The 20,507-nt window shown below is 43.3% G+C and overlaps 3 protein-coding genes across 4 annotated transcripts; 2 read left to right on the plus strand and 1 right to left on the minus strand.

Annotated features, from left to right (window-relative positions):
- The first annotated feature begins 7,246 nt into the window (after positions 1 to 7,246).
- LOC131216147 (uncharacterized) lies at positions 7,247 to 12,851 on the plus strand. 2 transcript variants are annotated; one of them, XM_058210560.1, is made up of 7 exons: positions 7,247 to 7,302; positions 7,484 to 7,871; positions 7,935 to 9,484; positions 9,580 to 9,821; positions 9,882 to 10,066; positions 10,770 to 10,966; positions 11,966 to 12,851. In XM_058210560.1, the coding sequence occupies exons 2-7, from the start codon at positions 7,495 to 7,497 to the stop codon at positions 11,983 to 11,985; spliced, it is 2,571 nt and encodes an 856-aa protein (XP_058066543.1). In that variant the 5' UTR covers positions 7,247 to 7,302; positions 7,484 to 7,494; the 3' UTR covers positions 11,986 to 12,851. The 2 variants fall into 2 exon arrangements, with proteins under 2 accessions (XP_058066543.1, XP_058066544.1); XM_058210561.1 differs by having other exon boundaries at positions 10,797 to 10,966.
- Positions 12,852 to 13,671: 820 nt separating this feature from the next.
- LOC131206610 (DNA-directed RNA polymerase III subunit RPC1) lies at positions 13,672 to 18,454 on the plus strand. Its single transcript, XM_058199226.1, has 8 exons — positions 13,672 to 13,715; positions 13,792 to 14,752; positions 14,818 to 15,024; positions 15,241 to 16,504; positions 16,578 to 17,013; positions 17,082 to 17,609; positions 17,684 to 18,191; positions 18,266 to 18,454. The coding sequence occupies exons 1-8, from the start codon at positions 13,672 to 13,674 to the stop codon at positions 18,452 to 18,454; spliced, it is 4,137 nt and encodes a 1,378-aa protein (XP_058055209.1).
- Positions 18,455 to 18,475: 21 nt separating this feature from the next.
- Positions 18,476 to 20,233, minus strand: LOC131206611 (CXXC-type zinc finger protein 1). The gene is made up of 4 exons (XM_058199227.1): positions 20,190 to 20,233; positions 19,996 to 20,117; positions 18,847 to 19,920; positions 18,476 to 18,769 (listed from the first exon to the last, which is right to left on the minus strand). The coding sequence occupies exons 1-4, from the start codon at positions 20,217 to 20,219 to the stop codon at positions 18,547 to 18,549; spliced, it is 1,449 nt and encodes a 482-aa protein (XP_058055210.1). The 5' UTR covers positions 20,220 to 20,233; the 3' UTR covers positions 18,476 to 18,546.
- Between the last annotated feature and the right edge of the window lie 274 nt (positions 20,234 to 20,507).

Genomic DNA, 20,507 nt, shown 5'->3' on the forward strand with positions numbered 1-20,507 from the left:
TCATCAAACTTTTTTGGCTATTCAGGTCGCTTTTGGTTTTGTCAGACAAACTACATCTGACACGTTCTCTGAGCAAGAGCATGTTCACCACAAACATTCTTTAAAATAGGATGACTTTCGATAGCATTTTTCTTCATATTGAAGTAATGAAGAAATACTCCCCGCAAAAACACTTTACCACAAACAAAACTCGCCACATTAAGATGCTTAAAAAAGGTGTTGTTTACACTCCAACCAAACTGCGTTTAATGCGTAGTGACAGTAACTATCAAACACACATTTTCCCCTGAAAACAATCGTACACAAACTTGATGTTTTCTTAACATTATAAAATATGCGATATTATGTGATCTTGAACGTGCGATTATTTGATTAGCATGAATTTTCCTCAATTCTCAATTCTTAGCACTGAGCATTGTGTTCTCAGATAGAAAATAGGCAGCAAGACAAACTGCCATGCAAAAACAAACAAAAAAAACCTGTTAAGCATCGAGGTAATCGAACAAACGAACGGTGTAAGTTGAGTAAACACATTGAGTTACGGAGACTGATCTAAACCTGTATTTTTTATCAACATTGTTTCTTTCGAAGTTGTACTTGAATATATACAATTACTTCAATGGTTCTCGTACTTTTCGAAGCCGATCGTGCCATTTGACGTCACGAAAGTCAGCTCAAATGGACAACCATTTAATTTGAAAGCGCACGAAAAACTGTTCATCTTATCCAAAGCTAATGCAATGTCTTTAATAAATAATATCCTGTTCCGTCATAAAAATTCATACCTTTTGCTGTCATCGACGCTAGACGTCGATCGAAGGCTTCAAAATATGCCATCATCAAACCACTACATTATATGTTTTGTAGAAAAACATTGAGGTCTGAAAAGTCTACTTCATGTTGGTAGTTCTTGAAGTGTGACATATGGCATAAGGTCGCAATAAGGTACAATTTGTAGCTAGGTAATCTAATAGACGTTACACCACCGATATAATATTAAGCCTTCGTTTAAAACAGCATCTCATATAAATGTCTCGAACGACAAACAAACCAGGATACCGCAAAGTGTGAAACCAAAAAGCTAATATCAATGGCCTTGGTCCAATTTTGAGCGAAGATTGGGGTTGCACAAATTTCGGCGACAATGACGAGGTTTATTGAACTGACTTAACGCTGTATTCTCGAACAACAACGGTCTTCCAGGATAAAACATAAAAGAAATCGGTTCAAGTGTTCTGGACTTTGGAATAGTTTGCCTACTTCTTTTCGCGGTGAACCACTGGGCGCCTCCATCAGGAGTGAAACACAAATGGACAAATGAATAAAAATAAGATGTTTCACTATAATAAGTAGTTGTTAACAAAATATACAAATTAAATTTAATATAATATGAGTTTCAGTGAACTCTTACTCGCAGTGAGACATTATTTCGGACGAGCGTCAGTCAAAATTCATATAATAAGTTCAAAACGATTTCTCACTTTGACTCTTCTCAAACGAAATGAAAACCTGTCAACCTTCATAGCTTAGTCACACGCCAAGCTTACCCACCTCCGTTCCTACCTCCATATCTACCTACCTACATTGCACTCGTTATTGCTATTCGGTCAAATTATTCAGTTAATTAGGTAATATTGATTTTTTGCTAAAGATTCAGCACTGCAATAGATCACAGTATATTGGCTAGGTTGTGCGAATAATAAGCCTGTTAGCACTAAATAAAAAATTAAAACCAATGACAACTCCCAACATGACGGTTGTCCTACTCGGGGTTTATATCTAAAAGCGAAAAACAAGTGTTTGAAGTTCAACACAATTCAAAAAATATTAATAGCATCAACCCCAAGGATACTCCAGTTTCCTAGGACATGACACGACTAATTCCAACGCTAACGATACGGAAGGCCTGGTTGAACAAACCACCATGCGTTTGACGTGTTACATCGTTCTCACCATTACATACAACTACGTTGTGACGATGAATCGTTGATTCATACGTTCGAAAAGCTCCGCGCTAAGCAGTGAGAGAAGAAACCCAGAGAGATCTCTTTTCCTTACAGCATGAGATGTGGCAGTGAGAGATAGGTCAGGAGAGTTCCGAATAACACGGCGAACCACTATTTTCACGATTGGTGGAAAATATTTCAATCACATTTCATAACTGACCATGCTCGTAGATGGTTGGTACCCACGTTTATGTTGCAATGACAAATATTTCCGTTTTAAAGTTTCCCGAAAATGTACACGCAAAACACTATCCACGGAACGATCGCAGAATTGCTTTCAATTAATTCGATCAGTCCGGTGGTTTAAATAAGCATGACAAACATTACACCTGCACATAATTTTCATCACTCACAGTTTACCAACATCATGATCCACCAAAAAATAGAGCTACGCAATCCTTTTGGCCGCTGCGATGACGAGATGGAATCCTATCGTGTTCCTCCGTTACAGTAACTCTTCATACGACATAAAGTACACTTCATAAGTCATTACAACTTCTGATTCGAATTTTAAATTAAACTTGGCACTTTTTCTCTCATTCATTAATAGTACATTGGACCACCAACACTGCATACACTAGAGGCGTTTTCCGACGTTCGATACGATGAATAACGAGTGAGAAATAAAAACTAAAATATTCAAAACTACACCTCTCGTTCTTGCATCACACAGTGGGTTGAAAACGCTCAAAATAGATTAAAATCTCTCCAAACTTATCATCAGCGTCTTTGTGTTACACAATTTACCGGTAGTTTCCCCAGTGCGTCAGTCGCAAGTAATTTGGCCCCCCTAGGACTCTTTTTGAGCAATGTTAACCACCAGTTAGTTAGTGGTTAGTTGTGGTCAAAAGTGAATGATACACTTTGTGATTCCAGATGTTATTATTCTTACTATTATAAGTTCAACTTAACTTGCGTGATCAAGACGGTACCAGCAGTACTGTGTACTACAGAAAAACGTCTGCCCTTAGAGGCGCCAGCCAAAATCAATAACCGTGGCTTATGTGATTCATCGCAGTTTGTTTTTACTTCACATCGCCACACACCAAAGCTTACCCTTACAAGTGCAGTTACTTTTGGTTTACGTATGTGGTTACTGTGCTGCTGTGTGTTTCACAGAAAGGCTGACCAATCCTGCAGTTTTTAGCAGACTGCTTCGATTTAGTGGCGTCCTTCCATCTATTCCCACCAGTACTCTCTCTTTCTCTATAATCCGCGTTCCTCTCACACTGGGTGTCTCTCTCTTTCTTTCTCTCGTGGAAAAACGATGTGCTTCGTCCTTTCAGTAGAGGTCGCGTGATTGGACTCATTTTTCGCAAGCCTTTGCTAACCATTTGCTTGATGACAGGTATCCTCTCAGTTCGATTCACTCATTACTTTAGGCAATGCCAGGCCGAACCCTTTGACAGGCGGGGCTGTGCTAAATACAATCTCTATGTATGGACAATGTCAACTGTACCGGTAGTAACTCAACCCAGAAGTACCCAGAAGTATGTTGTTATATTCGTAAAATATATTCGTAATTATATCGTAATTATAGTGGTAAACAAAAACTGACACTACGAAACCAGTACAAACTGGTCCGGCTTTGTCCCATATTGCACGTTCTTGCTACAGTATAAAAAATACCGCAGAAAAAGGCCAACACTCAATGAGAAGGACAGATGTCCTGGCTCTATCACCGGGCCAACCGGATTGCGGCTCACTAATACCAGTGGAATCCACTGCGGGTGCCTCTGTGGAGCCTTTTGCTTCATCCTACAATTGAGAGTTGCTTGCTTATTCAGTGACCAAATACATACGAATGACAACCTCGCCAACGGCATACTACTACCCATACTACTACCCAGACTACTACCCCTGTCGGTTTTTTCTTCTACCATGCACACCGATGAATGTTCGAGTGGCTGTAAGAGTAAAACCCAGGGCTCCTCTACATTTCACCACCGATGTTCGATTCAGAGGAAAACACAGTGCACACAGTCGTACAGCCCAACACAGCTTGCAGACGGGCTCTCCGGATACACTCAAATGAAAAGAAAATCAATAATTTTCGAGAACGGAACTACGAAAAAGAAATCAAACATACATGCTCATCATCGGTCCGAGGGCAATGCCTGTCAAGTCAGACTGGGAGCTAATAATAGCCGCAAATTATTGTTAAGTGCATCTGAAAGTGCCGCAGTGTAAGCCGATACGGGCGAACAGTGGCTCGCTATTTTGCTATTTGGAAGTATGAAAGGCTTCGTCTTCCTGTGTAAATAACAGTAGGGTTGCAGAAGGTATCGCCGACCAAAGCAGAAAAGAACAAACTTTTGAATCTATTCAAAACCACACTTCATGATGGTGTTAATGTGCTCAACTCGTGGCATTACCGTTGTTTTTTCTGATGCTTAGAAAAGATCCAGAATTTCTCTATGGCGGCGAACACAATCAATCGAAAAGCGTTGTTGCGTGCTTGTACTTCCTATATGCACTAGCGAATCCACGTCGGTGCTGCTTTGACTATTACAGGTGTTACTGCCGATGATACTGCGTTGCTGGTTTCGTTGATGATAACTTGTGCAGGTAAACTTTGACCAGCCAACCGGGAAATGTTGCTTCAAACACCAGAAATTAAAAAACGATCAATGCAAAATCTGCCGTATCCACACTTTTTAAGCTATTCACGATCACGAATTTCACGACACGTTCACGCACTATTGCACCGCACCACAATCACGCACAAAACCCCATCTAAGCCTGCCTTGTCTTTCCTTTTTCAACCGTTACAACCTGCTGTATGAAAACGGGTCAAAACATTTGCAATTAGAAATCAGAACCGCGATCATCTCATGCAATCGGTACTGTGGCACCATTTATTACGCTCTTCACTAATTGAAGGATTAATTTTTTTGTTGATTCATTTTCACAGTTTCTGCGCCCAAAAAGTGTAGCTTGGTATTGATTTTTACAAAATAGAGAACAAACAACAAACACACGCGGCGAGAATCGATAGCATCGGCATCACACCGCCCAGTCACAACCGCAAATCTCCCAAGTACCCCAAGGGAAGCCCTTTCCAACGACTGTGGTGTGCGAATAGGAGCCAAGCCACAATAAGAATTTAAACTAGGATTTGGAACTTCCTTTGGATGACCGCTAAAGCAACTGACGTTGTTACGACAACGTTGTCTCCCGGCTATCGATTTTATGCTCGCAACGTGAAAGGCTTGAACATCAGAACCATGCTTAGTTATTTACTTTGGCCATACTATAAGTGAGGCAGACAGCGCTTTATAAACGTAGCCAAACGATAATATAGTGAAAATAACATGAGCAATACAACGTTTTTCTGTTTCTACTGTCCGAGAGCCACCACTTATGTTAAAACACACTCTTCACACACTTCACTGCAACCTTTCTTTTCAGTTTCGGAACCTTTTTGACGAAAAATGAAAATGTACAATGCGATTGAAGAAAATACTGGCAAAGTTTTACTGGTAGCGCTCTCGAACACAGCAATCCGCATGATGACTTCATTTTATTCCATACACTCGGAGAGAAAGAGCGCCTGGGAAAATTCTCCCAAATCGTATGCTCGTATTGGAAGCTCGTACGAAACACGTTCGACAAAAATGGAATTCGCTCATATCGAATCCTCGACAGAATTTTTACAGAATATTCTAAGCCGGGATAAGCATTTATTCAGATCTACTTTCTATATGAGCTCTTTCACGTTTGTCGTCTACTTCATAGTTGATGTTTAAGACTTAAACATTCGTCTATTTGAATAATTTTGTCACTTTTCTCACAAACTAGTTCTCTTTCTCCGTTCTCTCTCACGCACGATGCATCTCGTAACACGACAGAAAGGACTTTCAAGTATCGGTCCTTCCCCTGATTGCGTACATACTAAAAAAACACTACTACCATTGCAAGACACGAACGAATGAAAAAGCTCCGAAGAACTCCGCAGCACGGAACACTGCATAAGGATGAAAAAAGGACAAATCACCTTTGCTTCGCCTGGATAATGCGATAAAATTAGCAAAAGGCTGAGGAAAATCGGCTATCGATAGCCAAGCTAAGTTGCAGAGGTTCAATTTTATGCCATGAAGGAAGTTCAATACCACGCCACACTTTCAAATAAGTTAAATTTAAGTTAATAGGGTGCCTGATGGGGTGAAACTGAAAAGAGCCTTCTTTGCGTAACACTTTCACATACCAAACATGCGGACAATGCGATCAACAACTGAGGGAATGTTATGCATTCTCCATTTTTCTACACTATCCAAATTATTCCAATCACTACTACTTTGCCCACGAATGACTCGTCCTTATTACGGCTCTACCCGAACTGAACCGAAGATTTCTCGCGCAGCCCGTGGTCCTAGATGCTATAAACTTTCGAGCGAGCTTTTGCAGTCGATTATAGAAACTTACCACGATTATAGAAACCGGCGGATGAACACCACTTTCGAGCAGTTTCGAGCGGCTGCAATCCACGCAGCTGTCAATTACGAGAGAATTTGTCAAAACACAAGATGGCAGCAGACGAAAACCTGACCACTCGCTAGAAAGCAAAAAATCTGTTCGAAGCCCAAATAATTGGTTTTTTTCATTATCAGTGCATATGAACTCTGAGGTGTCCAGCTGTTTGATAACGTAAAATCCGTTCAACTGTGCAGCAGGTGAGACTTACTAGCTGCCAACCGCCATCAAAAAGATTAGGGATAATTATTGAGCTTCTGGTTCTACAACGAATCACAGTGACAGCGTAGCCGATGAGAAGTTAAAGAAAAAAATCGTACTTCAGCTTGCTTGTGTCCGTGTTGTATGTGAGAATAATGGTGAAAAACACAAAGTTTGTGCAGTTTGTCCTGCACAGTTTCACTGAAACTCACAGAATGTTTGCCAAAGACGCGTAGGAACCTTGAACGTGAATTGCATCGGTTTCCACGACTGAGTGAACAAGAAAATGAAGTTGATCCGATGTCGTTGATTGTGTGCTGAGATTGATTTTCTGTACGTGTGCTAAGCGAAGGAAAAGTGTGTAAATGAGATGCAGTGTAATTATTCCTTCGCTGTTTTCTTAAAAGATGTTGCTTCTTGCTGGCTGAAGGGAAGGTGCATTATCAAACTGTGCCCGCTCGTTGCGAAAATGAGACCAATTTCGTTTGTGAACACTCCGAATAATTATCAAACTAATGCAAAAGTTGTATTTTTTGTAACAGCACAGTGAAGCAAGGAACAGTGAACTTAAGGACATTGCATACAGAGTTGGAAAATTAATATAAGACTGATTATATAAAAAGTAAGTGATATTTGTTCCTTTGACCTTTGCTATCAAATCAGGTATTTAGTTGAATGTTTACTTCCAAAACATAATAAGGATTCTGATTTGTTGGACTACTTGACACAGTAAAACAGTTCTGCTCTAATTTGTGTGTAGTGCCAATAAGAAATTCTTATTGCAAGCTTTTATTCTATCCTAGCAGGCATCGAGATGATCCGACCTAACTTCGAAGCGCAGCCGACGTCGATCGACTATCAGCAGCTCCCGAGTCAGCATCAGCAGCAACAGCAGCAGCAGCAACAACAGCAACAGATTTCTAAAATTGTTAGCAGTCCTCCACCAACATTACTGGGCACACCAAATGGAACCACAATGTGTGTAGCAAAGCTTATGGTTGGTCTGGATCATGCCCCTCCGGCATTCAATGTACGATCCCGTGTACTTGGTGACGGGGGAACTAACATTAATTATATACGCACCGAAACCGGTGCTATGGTAACCCTGCGGGGTCGTGGATCGATGAATCTCGAGCCACAAACGATGCAGGAAGCGCCGGAGCCTTTGCATTTATACATTGAACATCCTGGGTAAGTCTCGTGCTACCCAAAAAAAATAGCGCTTCATCTTCGATTTCTCGTTTTCTCTTTCAGTCTGGATGGGATACAAAATGCCAAGCAATTAGCCAAAAATTTGATTGAAACATTACAGGAAGAGCTAACATTCTTTCAAGAAAACAATGTTTCCAAAGCAAATTTTCAGTTGATCCCGCAACCAAGCATTGTTCAGACAGCACAAGTGACACAGATGCCGCCAATCATACGGGCACAGCATGTGACCCAACCGAACGGCATAATACACCAGCCACCACCGTCGGTTCTAGCGCCTCAGAATTTTGTGCAGCATCCGCCTGCGTTGCCGCAAAGTCAGCCACCTCCGCCGCAAATCATTCAACAGCCACCAACCATAATACAGTCACACGTACCTGTACAGATTCATCAGCAGCCAAACAATGTCGTAATCTCACAAATTCAGGCTGCGCCACCGCCGCAAATAACGAACGTTAGCAACCCTCCGCCCGGAGCACAAATAAGGCCGCCAATAGTGCAGATAAAGAACGGTCCTGGTACTACACATCTGTCACAACCGCCTCCCAGCATGCAAATCCAACAAGCTACAACTGAGGCCCCGCAGCAGATTATAGTGAATCCTGCGCCACCGTACCAAGTACAGTACATACAGCAGAATCCTCCCATCGCAACCAGCAGCGGATCGCATCCAAACGGGCAGGTGACAATTCAGCACTTAATACAACAGCAACCGCAACCGGTGCAGGGAATAGTGCAAACGACGCTACCACCACCACAGTTTGAACACTTCCAGAGGCCCCCACAGCAAATCATAACAGTACAAGGAAGCACGGCTTTCATGGTACCACCGCCGAATATCATACACCAAACGGCGCCACAACCTCAAAATCAGATAATTTTTCAAACGCAGCAGCCGATCTTGACGCATCATCCGCCACCGGAACTCACTCCGCTCGGTCAGCCTACTTCTCTTGCCCAACCGACAGGATTACTGGTGAACGGGGCTAACGATAAGAAGGTCGGAACCAATGAGATACCAATTAAGCAAGAGTCGGTAAAACTGGACGAAGGTCAACCCCACAGTACAATTCTGCAGCAAATCCCCAATGCTGGCCAGCTGGCCAAAGCAACTGTGATACCAGTGTCGTCTATACCGGGCCTACCGATCAGTCAACCACCGCCCCCGATTATGTCAGTGCCGCCTCCGACCGTGCAGCATATAGTGGGCAATACTATCATTACGTCGCAATCTAACCAGCCAATCACTCATGGCGCTATTCCCCAGCAAATTTTCAGCCAAATACCGGTATCGATACAATCATTTGCGCCAGCTCCGCCCCCACAGCAGATGCAGATGAGCAGCTCCCACTTTGTGGTCAGTGCTCCACAGGCCTGGCCCGTTAGTGCCTCAGCGCCTCCGCAGATGCAGCAAGTACCCGTCAGTACGGTGCCGAGCATTCAAATTACCACGCAACCCATCCGTAATCCGAACGAAATTCATATTATTAGCCAACCAGCAATAATAAGTGCTGCCGAATATCGTCCCCCGGCACAACAACAACAGCAAATAATTACTACGAGCGCATTTAACCCTCAAATTCAACCTCCGCAAGGTAGGTAGAAAAGAAAAGAAATTTTATAACCAATTATGCGGGTAAGAAAATCGTTTTATGCCACTTTTACTGAACTCAATCGTATCTCACCTTAGGTGTTCAAGTACAATTTCACACGGTTCCTCCTCCGCCACAACAAATCATCACGAGTTTGCCTAACGCTCAAACGCAACCACCTCCCCAAGCTCCACCACCACAATTGATCGAAACACAAGGTCCGCCGCACGCTGCTCAACCATCACACCAGATTATCATCAATGCCCCAGTTCCTCCACAGCCGCCACCACCACCGCCTTCGTTTGCAACGGTCCAGTACACTACGCAGGATGCGCCGAAGGTAAACACGATTCTGCCGCGAAATGCGACAATATTTAACCAAGGTTGTTTTTCATTTTAGGGAAATATGGAGCAGTTGCAACAGCAACCTCCACCACAAGCACAATCACTGCCACAGCAACAACCTCCAATGAACTTACCGCCTGCACAATCCCAACAGCATGCAATTTTGATTCGACCTGGCCTGAAACGTAAAATGCCGGATGAAGATGCTCATAAATCAATGCCTACTAAAATCGGTATGGGGTAAGTATTTGATAGATTTTTCTGTGCAAACTCATTTGTCGAACTAAGCAAAAATTCCCCTTATATGGCTTAAGTTAAAATTAATTTTATCTTCTGATTGCTGATGTTTAATCTCGAATCTTGATATCTCCAGACGTATGTAATAAACTAAAAGCTGTTATGTTTTGAGTTGAAATCCTTTGAAATATCTCAAAATAAGGCAGGCTTGCTAAAAAGCATAACAATGTCGCTAGAGTGTCTAAAATGTTACCAAATAGTAAACATTCTGATTATTCAGTTTATTCAAACACTGTCGTAATGGTGGTGTGCAATAACATTCAATTGTAATTAATATTAATACATTTGTTTGACAGTAAAACTTAAATACATCAACGTAAATTTATTGCGGTATACATACTACATACAGATTTGCTGACATTTGCTGCTGAATGTTATCCTGTTCGTGCAATCCTGTTACGAGATCTGTTAACGAAATTTCGATTTTTCAGTTACCATGAGAACTGTAAAAGCATTGCTTCTACACCGACACCAGTTAAATTTATAATCAATATCTCAAAGTATGTTGGTTCTAGTACATTCCTCTCACCGCTACATGTTCCACAGGATGTCAACAGTGGATCTATCAATATAACCTTTTTATATTTACTATTATACTAGTACATTTCATGACAACGGACATTACTTACAATTAACCTTTCCAAAGTTCAATTTATGGTGGCAATACCTATAGGGTAAGCGGTATCAGCAGCAGAGGCTTAGCAGCAGGATGCAATGGTGGAAGTTTAACGGGAGCCCAGGCAAAGTGCGTTATGTCATCGGTTTCGACAGGGACAATTACGACGACCTCGACGTCAGGAGCAGGGCTTATTTCATCGCAAATTTCCTCCGATCACTTAACAGGTATCGTACTTTTGACAAAATAAGAATATTTTTACTACCTCTAGTGTAACCATATCAATTACGATTTTCCATTTCACCTTTGTGTGTTCTATTTTCCTCGGATTACAGCAGCATCTTAATCTCTGATTATCTACTTTAACTGCAAGCTTGGGGAATTTTTTTAAATTATTTTATTAGTCACTAAGCGTTCACATACCTAATCAAAATATTGTTAGATCTAAAGGCCAAAGGGTGGCTCGTAGACTGCTTATCAGTCAGGACAAATACAAATTATCAATAGCATATTTAATAAAAATGCCCATCGATCTTCGTTTGCAGTCATTAATCCATGCCGTACTCATCTGCCAACATTGAAAAGACCCTTCATCGCTGTACATGTGATTGTTTCTTTGAATTGTTTCTTCATTGCCCCACTGTTTTACATAACATAAGCTTGTTATCCATGTATTTAGTTTTGGTCGTACTTCAATTAAACCGGTTCAGTACAATATTTGATTTTTTCAATTAATTCCACCAGTATACTCTTCGTTACCTATACTTTGTTCATCACTTCTTCTAGTTGATCATAACATAGTTAATAAACAATGATAGTTCAACCATTTATAAAATATTTTAAAATTTGTTAAGAATTTTTTATAGTAATAATGTTGGAGCCTCATGTACTTTTTTGAAGAGCAGCTTATAGTGCAATGGTGAACCTCGATTTCCACCGTTGAGTAATGCGAAGCAGGAACTGTGAACCTTCCGCATATAAGTTTAGACTGGATACCAACTAGTTTCGATTTCTATACGACTCGCATTTCTTAACATTTGATCTTACAATTTTATTTGGAGCCTGACCATTTTTATATTCATGAAACATTCTTATTCTTACCATTTTTTAGGTAATTTTCTTTAGAAATGGTAAAAGCCAGCTACATTTAATTTTCCTTTTCTATTTTCTTTCTTGGCTCATCTCGTCAACATTGCCCGATTCGTTTGGGGAAAGCTGATTAACAGACTTCAGGAGACGAAAATAGTCAGTGGTTCAAGCACGGTGTCAACAGCATCGAGCAGCAGCATCAATACAACGTTTTCTACGTTAGCATCAGTAGCTTGAAATTGATTACTGGTAGCAAAAACACAAGAGTAGAAGTAACAATAAACAACCCCAACCAATTTTATGGCCCAACGGTAATGAACCGACACTCATTGTAAGAGATGTTGTTAACAAAGTCTACGATGTGCAAGGCAGGCACCGACCGGTAAGAGTTCATCTGCAAGGAACGAGCGCAAAACGGTGTTTCGATCTAATCGATTCACTAGAATAATGGGTTTTCCATCGTTAGTTCAGTAAGCATCATTGGGCTGCGTCGAGCATAGTTATCAATTCATCATCTGCCCTCAGTGGCAGTTTCAATTGATGTTTTTGCGCCCCTAGACCGAGAGCAACACATAGCGGCACTGACGAATTTGGCTATGTTAACAGACTTTGCATCGCATATGATATTGTTAAATTTGTTAACTAGTTCGTGTTTTTCCTCTTTCATACAAAGGTGAAAATTGAATGCATTAGAAGAAACAAGCGGAGAGCAAATGGTCTACTCAATAAGAATCACACCGATGTGCAAGTGGAACGCGGTTGTCGAACCAAATCTGGGACTTGTATCATAGTGTAATTACAATTGTTTTATTTTGTATATTATTAAGAAATTTTGTTTTGGTGAACAGGAGAATATAAACAATGTGACGATACCAATATAATACGCGCATAATCGAAGGATATGTAAATTAATTTATTGCTACTGTGTTATGTCGAAGCTGTAGACGAGATGAATAGAAAGTAAAAAAAAATATCGAAAAGTCATACTTTAAACAGAATACTTCAACTGTTTTAAGATCTTCTTAGAACCCTTGCAAATTGTTAGGTTTATTTATAAAATGTGAATTTTTTTCTCCATTTTTTGAAAAAATAAGATCATAGTTTTACTATTATCATCCTTGTATATTCTTTCATTTTTGTGAATAGTTGTAATTTTCCTAGAACGTTCCAATTATGGATTTCTTGGCTCTCATCCGAAAACGAATGTTATTAAAAATGCATGTTATCCGAAAACGGCTTTGAAGTTTGAGTTTTTCAAATCCATTACATCGTCATCACCAGACATCAGGCTGAGCTGGTTCATGAAAAACATTCCAAGATCTGTGCTGGATCTTCTGATGCAGGGGTGTTAGGAGAATCCATCTTCCCTACATTCCTCCCATTTAAGTAAATGCGTCGGTTTCAGCGATCTAGACATACATAAGTTTGGCAAAATGAAATGGTTGTAACTTCAACAGAGATTTTGTTAAAAAATGAGGTAAGCTTAAAGTTGGAATGTTTCTCTAGTTGCACAATGAACTTTGTTCTGTGCGAGCGAATCCTTGTGCGTTGGTTTCAATCAATTACTATATACTAGATATTATAATTAGGGATTTAAATGTCGTAGGAAAGGATTCATAATAAATTGATTGTTTGGAGATAATTCAAATTCAAAGCAGTCATCATTCCGCTGTCAGGATCCGTCAAGGTTCGTCGGCGCATTTATAATGCACACTCGACTTCTGCCCAATTTTTCGGCATTTGCTCTCCCTCCCGATCACGCACGCGGAGTTTGTTTTGAAAAACAGTCGCAAATATTCCAAAGCCGGCAAACTTTTAATTAGCTGGAATCAGTGTTTGTACAATGCCGAAAGAACAGTTTCGCGAAGCAGATGTTATTAAAAAAATGTAAGAACGATTCGCTCATTTTTAGCAGCCCTTAATTCTTTGCTTACCTTTTTTGTTGTTCTGCCTCGATCCACAGATCGCACGTTTCCTTCAACATCAACAGTGCGCAGCAAATCCAGCAAGAGGCTCACTTGCATGTGGTGGCCAAAAACTTGTACAATCAAAATGCCGAACGTACACCGGTGGCGTACGGTGTTTTGGACCGGCACATGGGTGTCAGCCAGAAGGATGCCACATGCGAAACGTGCAAAAAAGGGCTAAACGATTGCGTCGGTCACTTTGGGTACATTGATCTAGCGCTGCCCGTGTTCCACGTCGGTCACTTTCGAGCAACAATAACCATACTGCAATCGATATGCAAGGTGTGTTCGCGGGTGATGCTGAAGGAGGAGGACAAGAAACAATTCGCTGTGCGGTTGATGAACCCGAACCTGTCGTATCTGGCCAAGAAGTCTATCCACAGTCAGGTGTTGAAAAAGGCCAAGAAACACACCAAATGCCCCTACTGCAACAGCCTGAATGGTCCGGTTAAGAAGGGTCCCGGTTTGATGAAAATTGTACACGAACCACTCCGTGGGAAGAAGGCTACCGATCCACTGGTGACGCAGGCACTCAACGATATGTTGGCGGCGATCGAGTCCAATCGCGAACTATCGCAAACCATAGGACCGGCGTCCCTTACTAAGGAGCTCAATCCGGTGGAGGTGTTGGATTTGTTTAATAACATTCCGAAATGTGACGTACCGCTGCTTGGAATGACGTCGGCCGATTCTAATCCGGCTGACCTGATCGTGACCCGTGTGTTTGTGCCCCCGGTCTGCATCAGGCCTTCAGTGGTGTCGGAAGTGAAGGCAGGCACAACGGAGGATGATCTCACTATGAAACAGAGCGAAATACTGTTGATCAGCGACGTGATATCGAAGCACATGATGACCGGTGGCAAAATAGAGCTGATACAAGAGGACTGGGATTACCTACAATTGCACTGTGCACTGTACTTCAACAGCGAGCTTTCGGGAATACCACTTTCGCTGATGGTAAATCGTTACACCAGTACATGTTCCGAGCTTTGCAGTAACTCTGGCATCCTTTTTTTCTGCAGCCAAAAAAGCCAACGCGTGGCATAGTGCAAAGATTGAAGGGCAAACAAGGCCGTTTCCGGGGCAATCTGTCTGGCAAGCGTGTGGATTTCTCTGCCCGTACCGTAATTTCTCCAGATCCCAATTTGATGATCCATCAAGTTGGAGTTCCAGACAGGGTTGCTAAGATTTTAACATTTCCCGAAAAAGTTAACACTGCTAATATCAATGTAAGTATAAACAAAATCCATTACGGCTTGACATATGCCTGGACTGTCGCAAAAACGAAAGGATATTTTGCACCAAAAGTCCCAGAATACAAACCACAATATTTGTCTATCTGATACCATCATTAGCAGGAGCAGAAATTTATTATAACAAAGTTGAAATCGTAACAGTTGATCAGTTGTGATGATACGTTTCTTTAAAATTTGTCATCTCCCTAGCGAATGCGGCAACTGATTCGTAACGGAACGGAAAAACACCCGGGAGCAAACTATGTGCAGCAAAAGGGAAGCGCCTTTAAAAAGTACCTCGCGTACGGTAATCGCGACAAGGTGGCGCAGGATTTGAAATGTGGGGACATCGTCGAACGGCATCTCATGGATGGTGATGTGGTCCTGTTTAACCGGCAGCCTAGCTTGCATAAGCTCAGTATCATGTGTCATGTGGCGAAGGTTCAACCGCAACGGACATTCCGATTCAATGAGTGTGCCTGCACACCGTACAATGCGGATTTCGATGGTGACGAAATGAACCTCCACCTGCCGCAGACCGAGGAAGCCCGTGCTGAGGCGTTGGTTCTGATGGGCAACAAATCCAACCTGGTTACACCGCGCAACGGGGAGCTGCTGATTGCCGCGACGCAAGACTTTATCACAGGAGGTTATTTGTTGACTCAAAAGGACCAGTTCCTCAACAGAGAGCAGGCTATGCAGTTGGCGGCTTGCATGCTTTCAGGACCCGATGCCAACATGGCAATCGATTTGCCACGGCCCGCCATTGTGAAACCGCGCCACCTCTGGACCGGCAAGCAGATATTCAGTCTAATTCTGAAACCAAATGCCAGGTCGTGCGTGAATGCGAATCTTTCCACGAAGGGGCGCAACTACACACGCGACATGGACATGTGCGTGAAGGACTCGTGGGTCATTATACGGAATTCACAGCTGCTGTGCGGGTCCATGGATAAAGGCACGCTAGGCTCGGGAACAAAAAGCTGCATATTCTACACCATCCTGCGCGACTTTGGCGAAGAGTACGCCATCCGGTCTATGTGGCGACTGGCCCGGATGGCGTCGTACTTTATGATGAACCATGGTTTCTCATTCGGTATCGGTGATGTCACACCGAGCCGGAAGCTCCTCGAAGAGAAACAAAAGCTTCTCGAGACGGGTTACCGTAAATGTGATGAGTATATAGCGGAAATGAAAAAAGGAACACTCCAGTGTCAACCGGGTTGTACCGCCGAGCAAACGCTAGAAGCAGTCATGCTTAAGGAACTTTCCAGTATTCGCGAACTGGCGGCTAAAGCTTGCTTCCGCGAGCTACACCCAACCAACAGTGCCCTCATTATGGCGCAGTCGGGTTCGAAAGGATCGAACATTAACATCTCGCAGATGATCGCCTGTGTAGGACAGCAGGCTATCAACGGCAAGCGGGTTCCGAATGGCTTCGAGGATCGTGCCTTGCCGCACTTTGAAAAGTACTGTAAGTTTGCTCTTTCATACGCACGGACATTTTGAGGTAACAGTGACGGGCGCTAAAATTTGTTCTCTTACAGCAAAAATCCCGGCAGCTCGTGGTTTCGTGCAGAACAGCTTCTATTCTGGCTTGACTCCAACCGAGTTCTTTTTCCACACCATGGCCGGTCGTGAGGGATTGGTTGACACGGCCGTAAAAACTGCGGAAACAGGTTATTTACAGCGCCGGTTGGTGAAGTGTCTGGAAGATTTGGTAATACAGTACGACGGTACGGTACGCAACGCCATCGGGGAAGTGGTCGAGTTTACGTACGGTGGAGATGGGCTGGACCCAGTGTATATGGAAGTGAAAAACAAACCAGTCGACATCGAAAGGCAATTCATGCACGTCCGCAGTGTGCAGCCATCGCGAGCAGAACCTCCGCTACTTGGCGAAAACGTTGCACGTATTGCTGAGCAGATCCTGAGCAATACAGAATTCGTTGAATGTAGAGCAGATTATCGCAAAGAATGCCTGTAAGTATAGCGTGGTGTAGGATTGAATTGATCTCCAAATCGTTCTCTATCCGTCTGTCCTTACGTAGTGCGTTTTTGCAAAAGTTTGGCAATCGCTTGGCCTCCATTCAACGGCGCTACCGCGACGGGTCGAAGGTGGGTATGGAAATTGAACGGACTACCACCAGTCAGCTGGAGCAATTTCTGCTGCAAGTGCGCAACAAATATAACAAAGCCGTAACGGAACCAGGCACAGCGGTCGGTGCTCTGGCCGCTCAAAGCATTGGCGAACCGGGCACGCAGATGACGCTGAAAACGTTTCACTTTGCCGGTGTCGCCTCAATGAACATTACACAAGGTGTACCGCGAATAGTCGAGATCATCAATGCCACCAAAGCCATTTCGACACCGATCATAACAGCGGAAATCATTAACAACACAAGCATGGAGTTTGCCCGCAAGGTAAAGGCCCGAATCGAAAAGACTACCCTCGGGGAGATATCTTCGTATATCGAGCAGGTCTATCGAACCGACGACTGCTTTCTATTGATCAAGCTCGATCTGGATCGCATACGAGTGCTCGGGTTGGAAGTTAACGCGGCAACGATACGATACTCGTAAGTGTGGGAAAACCTCTATGGCTGTTGGGTATGATAGGTTATCTTCGTTCCCGTTTTACCGCTTTCCGTAGTATTTGCACATCCAAGTTGAAGCTTAAGCAAGAGAGTGTGGAGGTGTACGGGCCGTCGGTGATAATCATTCGTCCGGACAGCAGCAAACACAGTCACTGTTTGAATGCGGAATTGCAACGGCTCATCGTAGCCATTCCCAACGTGGTGATTGCCGGTTTGCCACAGGTGTCGCGTGCCGTTATTGCCGTAGACGATTCACGAGGAGCACCCAAGTATCGGTTATGCGTGGAGGGTTGCGGTTTGCGTGACGTAATGGCAACTTACGGTGTGATTGGTACGCAAACGAAGAGCAACAACATCCTGGAGGTTTATCACACTCTCGGTATTGAGGCGGCACGCTCGACGATAATGACCGAAATCACGGAGGTAATGGAAGGACACGGCATGAGCGTCGATCACCGCCACATAATGCTACTGGCTAGCCAGATGACATCACGTGGTGAAGTGCTCGGTATCACACGGCACGGGTTGGCGAAAATGCGTGAATCGGTATTCAACCTCGCTTCGGTAAGAAATTAGACTGCAACGGCAAATGCTTGTTGCTGCTTAATGGTATCGTTTGTTTTCTTTCCTTGGCGCAGTTCGAGAAAACGGCGGATCATCTCTTTGACGCAGCGTATTACGGCCAGACGGATTCGGTAGATGGCGTGTCGGAGCGGATCATTCTCGGAATGCCAGCGTCCATAGGAACGGGACTTTTCAAGCTAATCCATAATCACGACGAAACTAAACTCGAACCAGTCGACGCACCAATTTTCAATATGCTCTAATGGAAATGAACTGAACTGAAATATGAGATGCATTTTTATTGAGCTTGCCCAACAAAAACCATGATAGAACGGTAACCGAAGAACCGATTATACTAAAATTTTCCTGCACACAGCTTTTCCATAAGCTCGTGATTGTATGTTGAGTGCAACATTAACCCGAGAACGCCTGCTCGCGACGCCATGGCTTGCCGCACCTGACGCTCCTGTTCGACCAATTCATCCATTTTCAGCCACTGCCTGACGCGTTCCAGGTCAATTTCTGCTCGCCGAATCTTTTCCCAGACGTAGTGCTTGAAGCATGACTTTTTCGGTGCCCTGTTCGAGTAATAGAACACTTGTAGTTACCAACTAACCACAGATGGAATAGGCATCTTTGGACACAAATTTCTTACCGGCAAAATTCCCCTGTCAGCTGGAATACATTTTTCACCAAAGGACAACCACATACGTCGGTATCGCTCACTTTTGGGTCTTTGCAATGCTCCGGACACAGGACGCGCAGCCGTTTGCAGTAGGTTTTGCTGGCCGGATTGTAGAAATCACAAAACATTGAGTTTCCATCGATGCGCGTCTTGAAGATGCTGCCGAAACTCGCCTGGCTTTCATATTTGTTGAAACACTTCTCCATGTGCCGGATGGCAGTTTTTGAGTGTATTTCGTGGCCGCATGTTATGCAGTACATCGACATTTCGTCTTCCGCATCCGTATTTTCAAGCGCGTTAGGATCCAGCGTACAGCGTTTCGCACGCTCCACCAGCAAGTCGAGCTCAGCATGCCGCTTGTCCAGTTCGGCCAATGTGGCACGAACTATTGTTTGCTTCATGCGTATCGATTCCAACGCTTTTTTATTCTGCTCCTCTCCCACGGCAGGGCTAAGAGACCACTCTTGGATGCGTTGCGGAAGCACCTGAAAGATACGTGTGGTGGCCAGTTTCATTCCGCACTCGTTTGAACAGTATTTCGATTGCGGGCGAGCCGTCATGATACAGCCGGGTCCATAGCACTGGCGATCTCCCTGGAGTGCAGGGTTCAAAATAACTTCCGGCGTAAGCGAGCGCCGCCTTTTCTTGATTCTTGCTGACGCCTTAAATGCTGCACGGTCCTTCTTACGACTGGGACAGTTGCTACAGATACGCAATTCGCACCGTTGCTTGCGTCCATTTTTCGTCTGTCCTTGGCAGGCATCACAATGACCGCAATTTTCCGCGAGACATCCCTCGCAATGACCGCAACGCTTTTCTGAAGATGATGAAGCGCATGCTGATTTTTCCCTCTTTTTCTTCGTCGGTTTCTTTTCGTCAATATGTGGACCTGGTCCTGGCACGGGCACAAGGCGGAACACTGTCTGCAACGATGGGTCATCTTCCTTGCATCGTTGGCAGTAATAATGTTTGATATGTTTGGCTTCTTTCTCCGAAACATTGATGCAGTCACCGTGGTACCACTCTTCGCACGCATCGCAGCAACTATAGATAATGGCGAGAAGCGATAAAAGAAAGCAATGATTTTCCAGCTCTTCCTTCCAACAGTTCTTCACTTACATCATAAACCGAGAGGAATCAGAAGAACGGCAAAGACAGTAGGCTTGTCCATCTTGTTTCAGAATGGTGGCGATCTTGCTTTTTCTCTCCGGTAAGTCGAACTCTTTCGCTATCTCCTCTTTCTGCGAATACAAAAACGTACACCCATCAAAACAATAACAGTCCCAAACTCAATCAAAAGACGAATAACTCACCGATTTTTTGCTCTTCTTCGGTTCGCTCATCGCTAAACAGTGATTTTGTGTAATAAACAAACTATTTTTATTGAAGCAAGCAGAAATAGCAACAAAACATCAAATGTCAAACGAAGTTCTGAACGTGGAATTACCGTGAAATATTTCAGTTATTAGGTTGAAATATTTGTGGTAGTTTTTGAATTCGTCGTTATCTTTGCGATAACGCTATGGTGATAGACAAAACCAGCTTAAGAAGCAAAACGAGACGGAAAACGCCATGTACAAAATTAAAATTAATCGCTCATCCTTCCCATCGATCATTGGCACGTTCTAGCT

The sequence above is a fragment of the Anopheles bellator genome, chromosome 1 (assembly GCF_943735745.2).
Source record: "Anopheles bellator chromosome 1, idAnoBellAS_SP24_06.2, whole genome shotgun sequence".
Lineage (NCBI taxonomy): Eukaryota > Metazoa > Arthropoda > Insecta > Diptera > Culicidae > Anopheles > Anopheles bellator.

Coding starts and splice junctions, on each gene's coding strand:
- LOC131206610 (XM_058199226.1), top strand. CDS start 13,672: ATGCCGAAAGAACAGTTTCGCGAAGCAGATGTTATTAAAAAAAT. Junction 13,716..13,791: donor GCAGATGTTATTAAAAAAAT/GTAAGAACGATT, acceptor CTCGATCCACAG/ATCGCACGTTTCCTTCAACA. Junction 14,753..14,817: donor GAATACCACTTTCGCTGATG/GTAAATCGTTAC, acceptor TTTTTTCTGCAG/CCAAAAAAGCCAACGCGTGG.
- LOC131206611 (XM_058199227.1), bottom strand. CDS start 20,219: ATGAGCGAACCGAAGAAGAGCAAAAAATCG. Junction 20,118..20,189: donor CGAAGAAGAGCAAAAAATCG/GTGAGTTATTCG, acceptor TTGTATTCGCAG/AAAGAGGAGATAGCGAAAGA. Junction 19,921..19,995: donor GATTCCTCTCGGTTTATGAT/GTAAGTGAAGAA, acceptor CATTATCTATAG/TTGCTGCGATGCGTGCGAAG.
- LOC131216147 (XM_058210560.1), top strand. CDS start 7,495: ATGATCCGACCTAACTTCGAAGCGCAGCCGACGTCGATCGACTATCAG. Junction 7,872..7,934: donor TTATACATTGAACATCCTGG/GTAAGTCTCGTG, acceptor TTTCTCTTTCAG/TCTGGATGGGATACAAAATG. Junction 9,485..9,579: donor TCAAATTCAACCTCCGCAAG/GTAGGTAGAAAA, acceptor ATCTCACCTTAG/GTGTTCAAGTACAATTTCAC.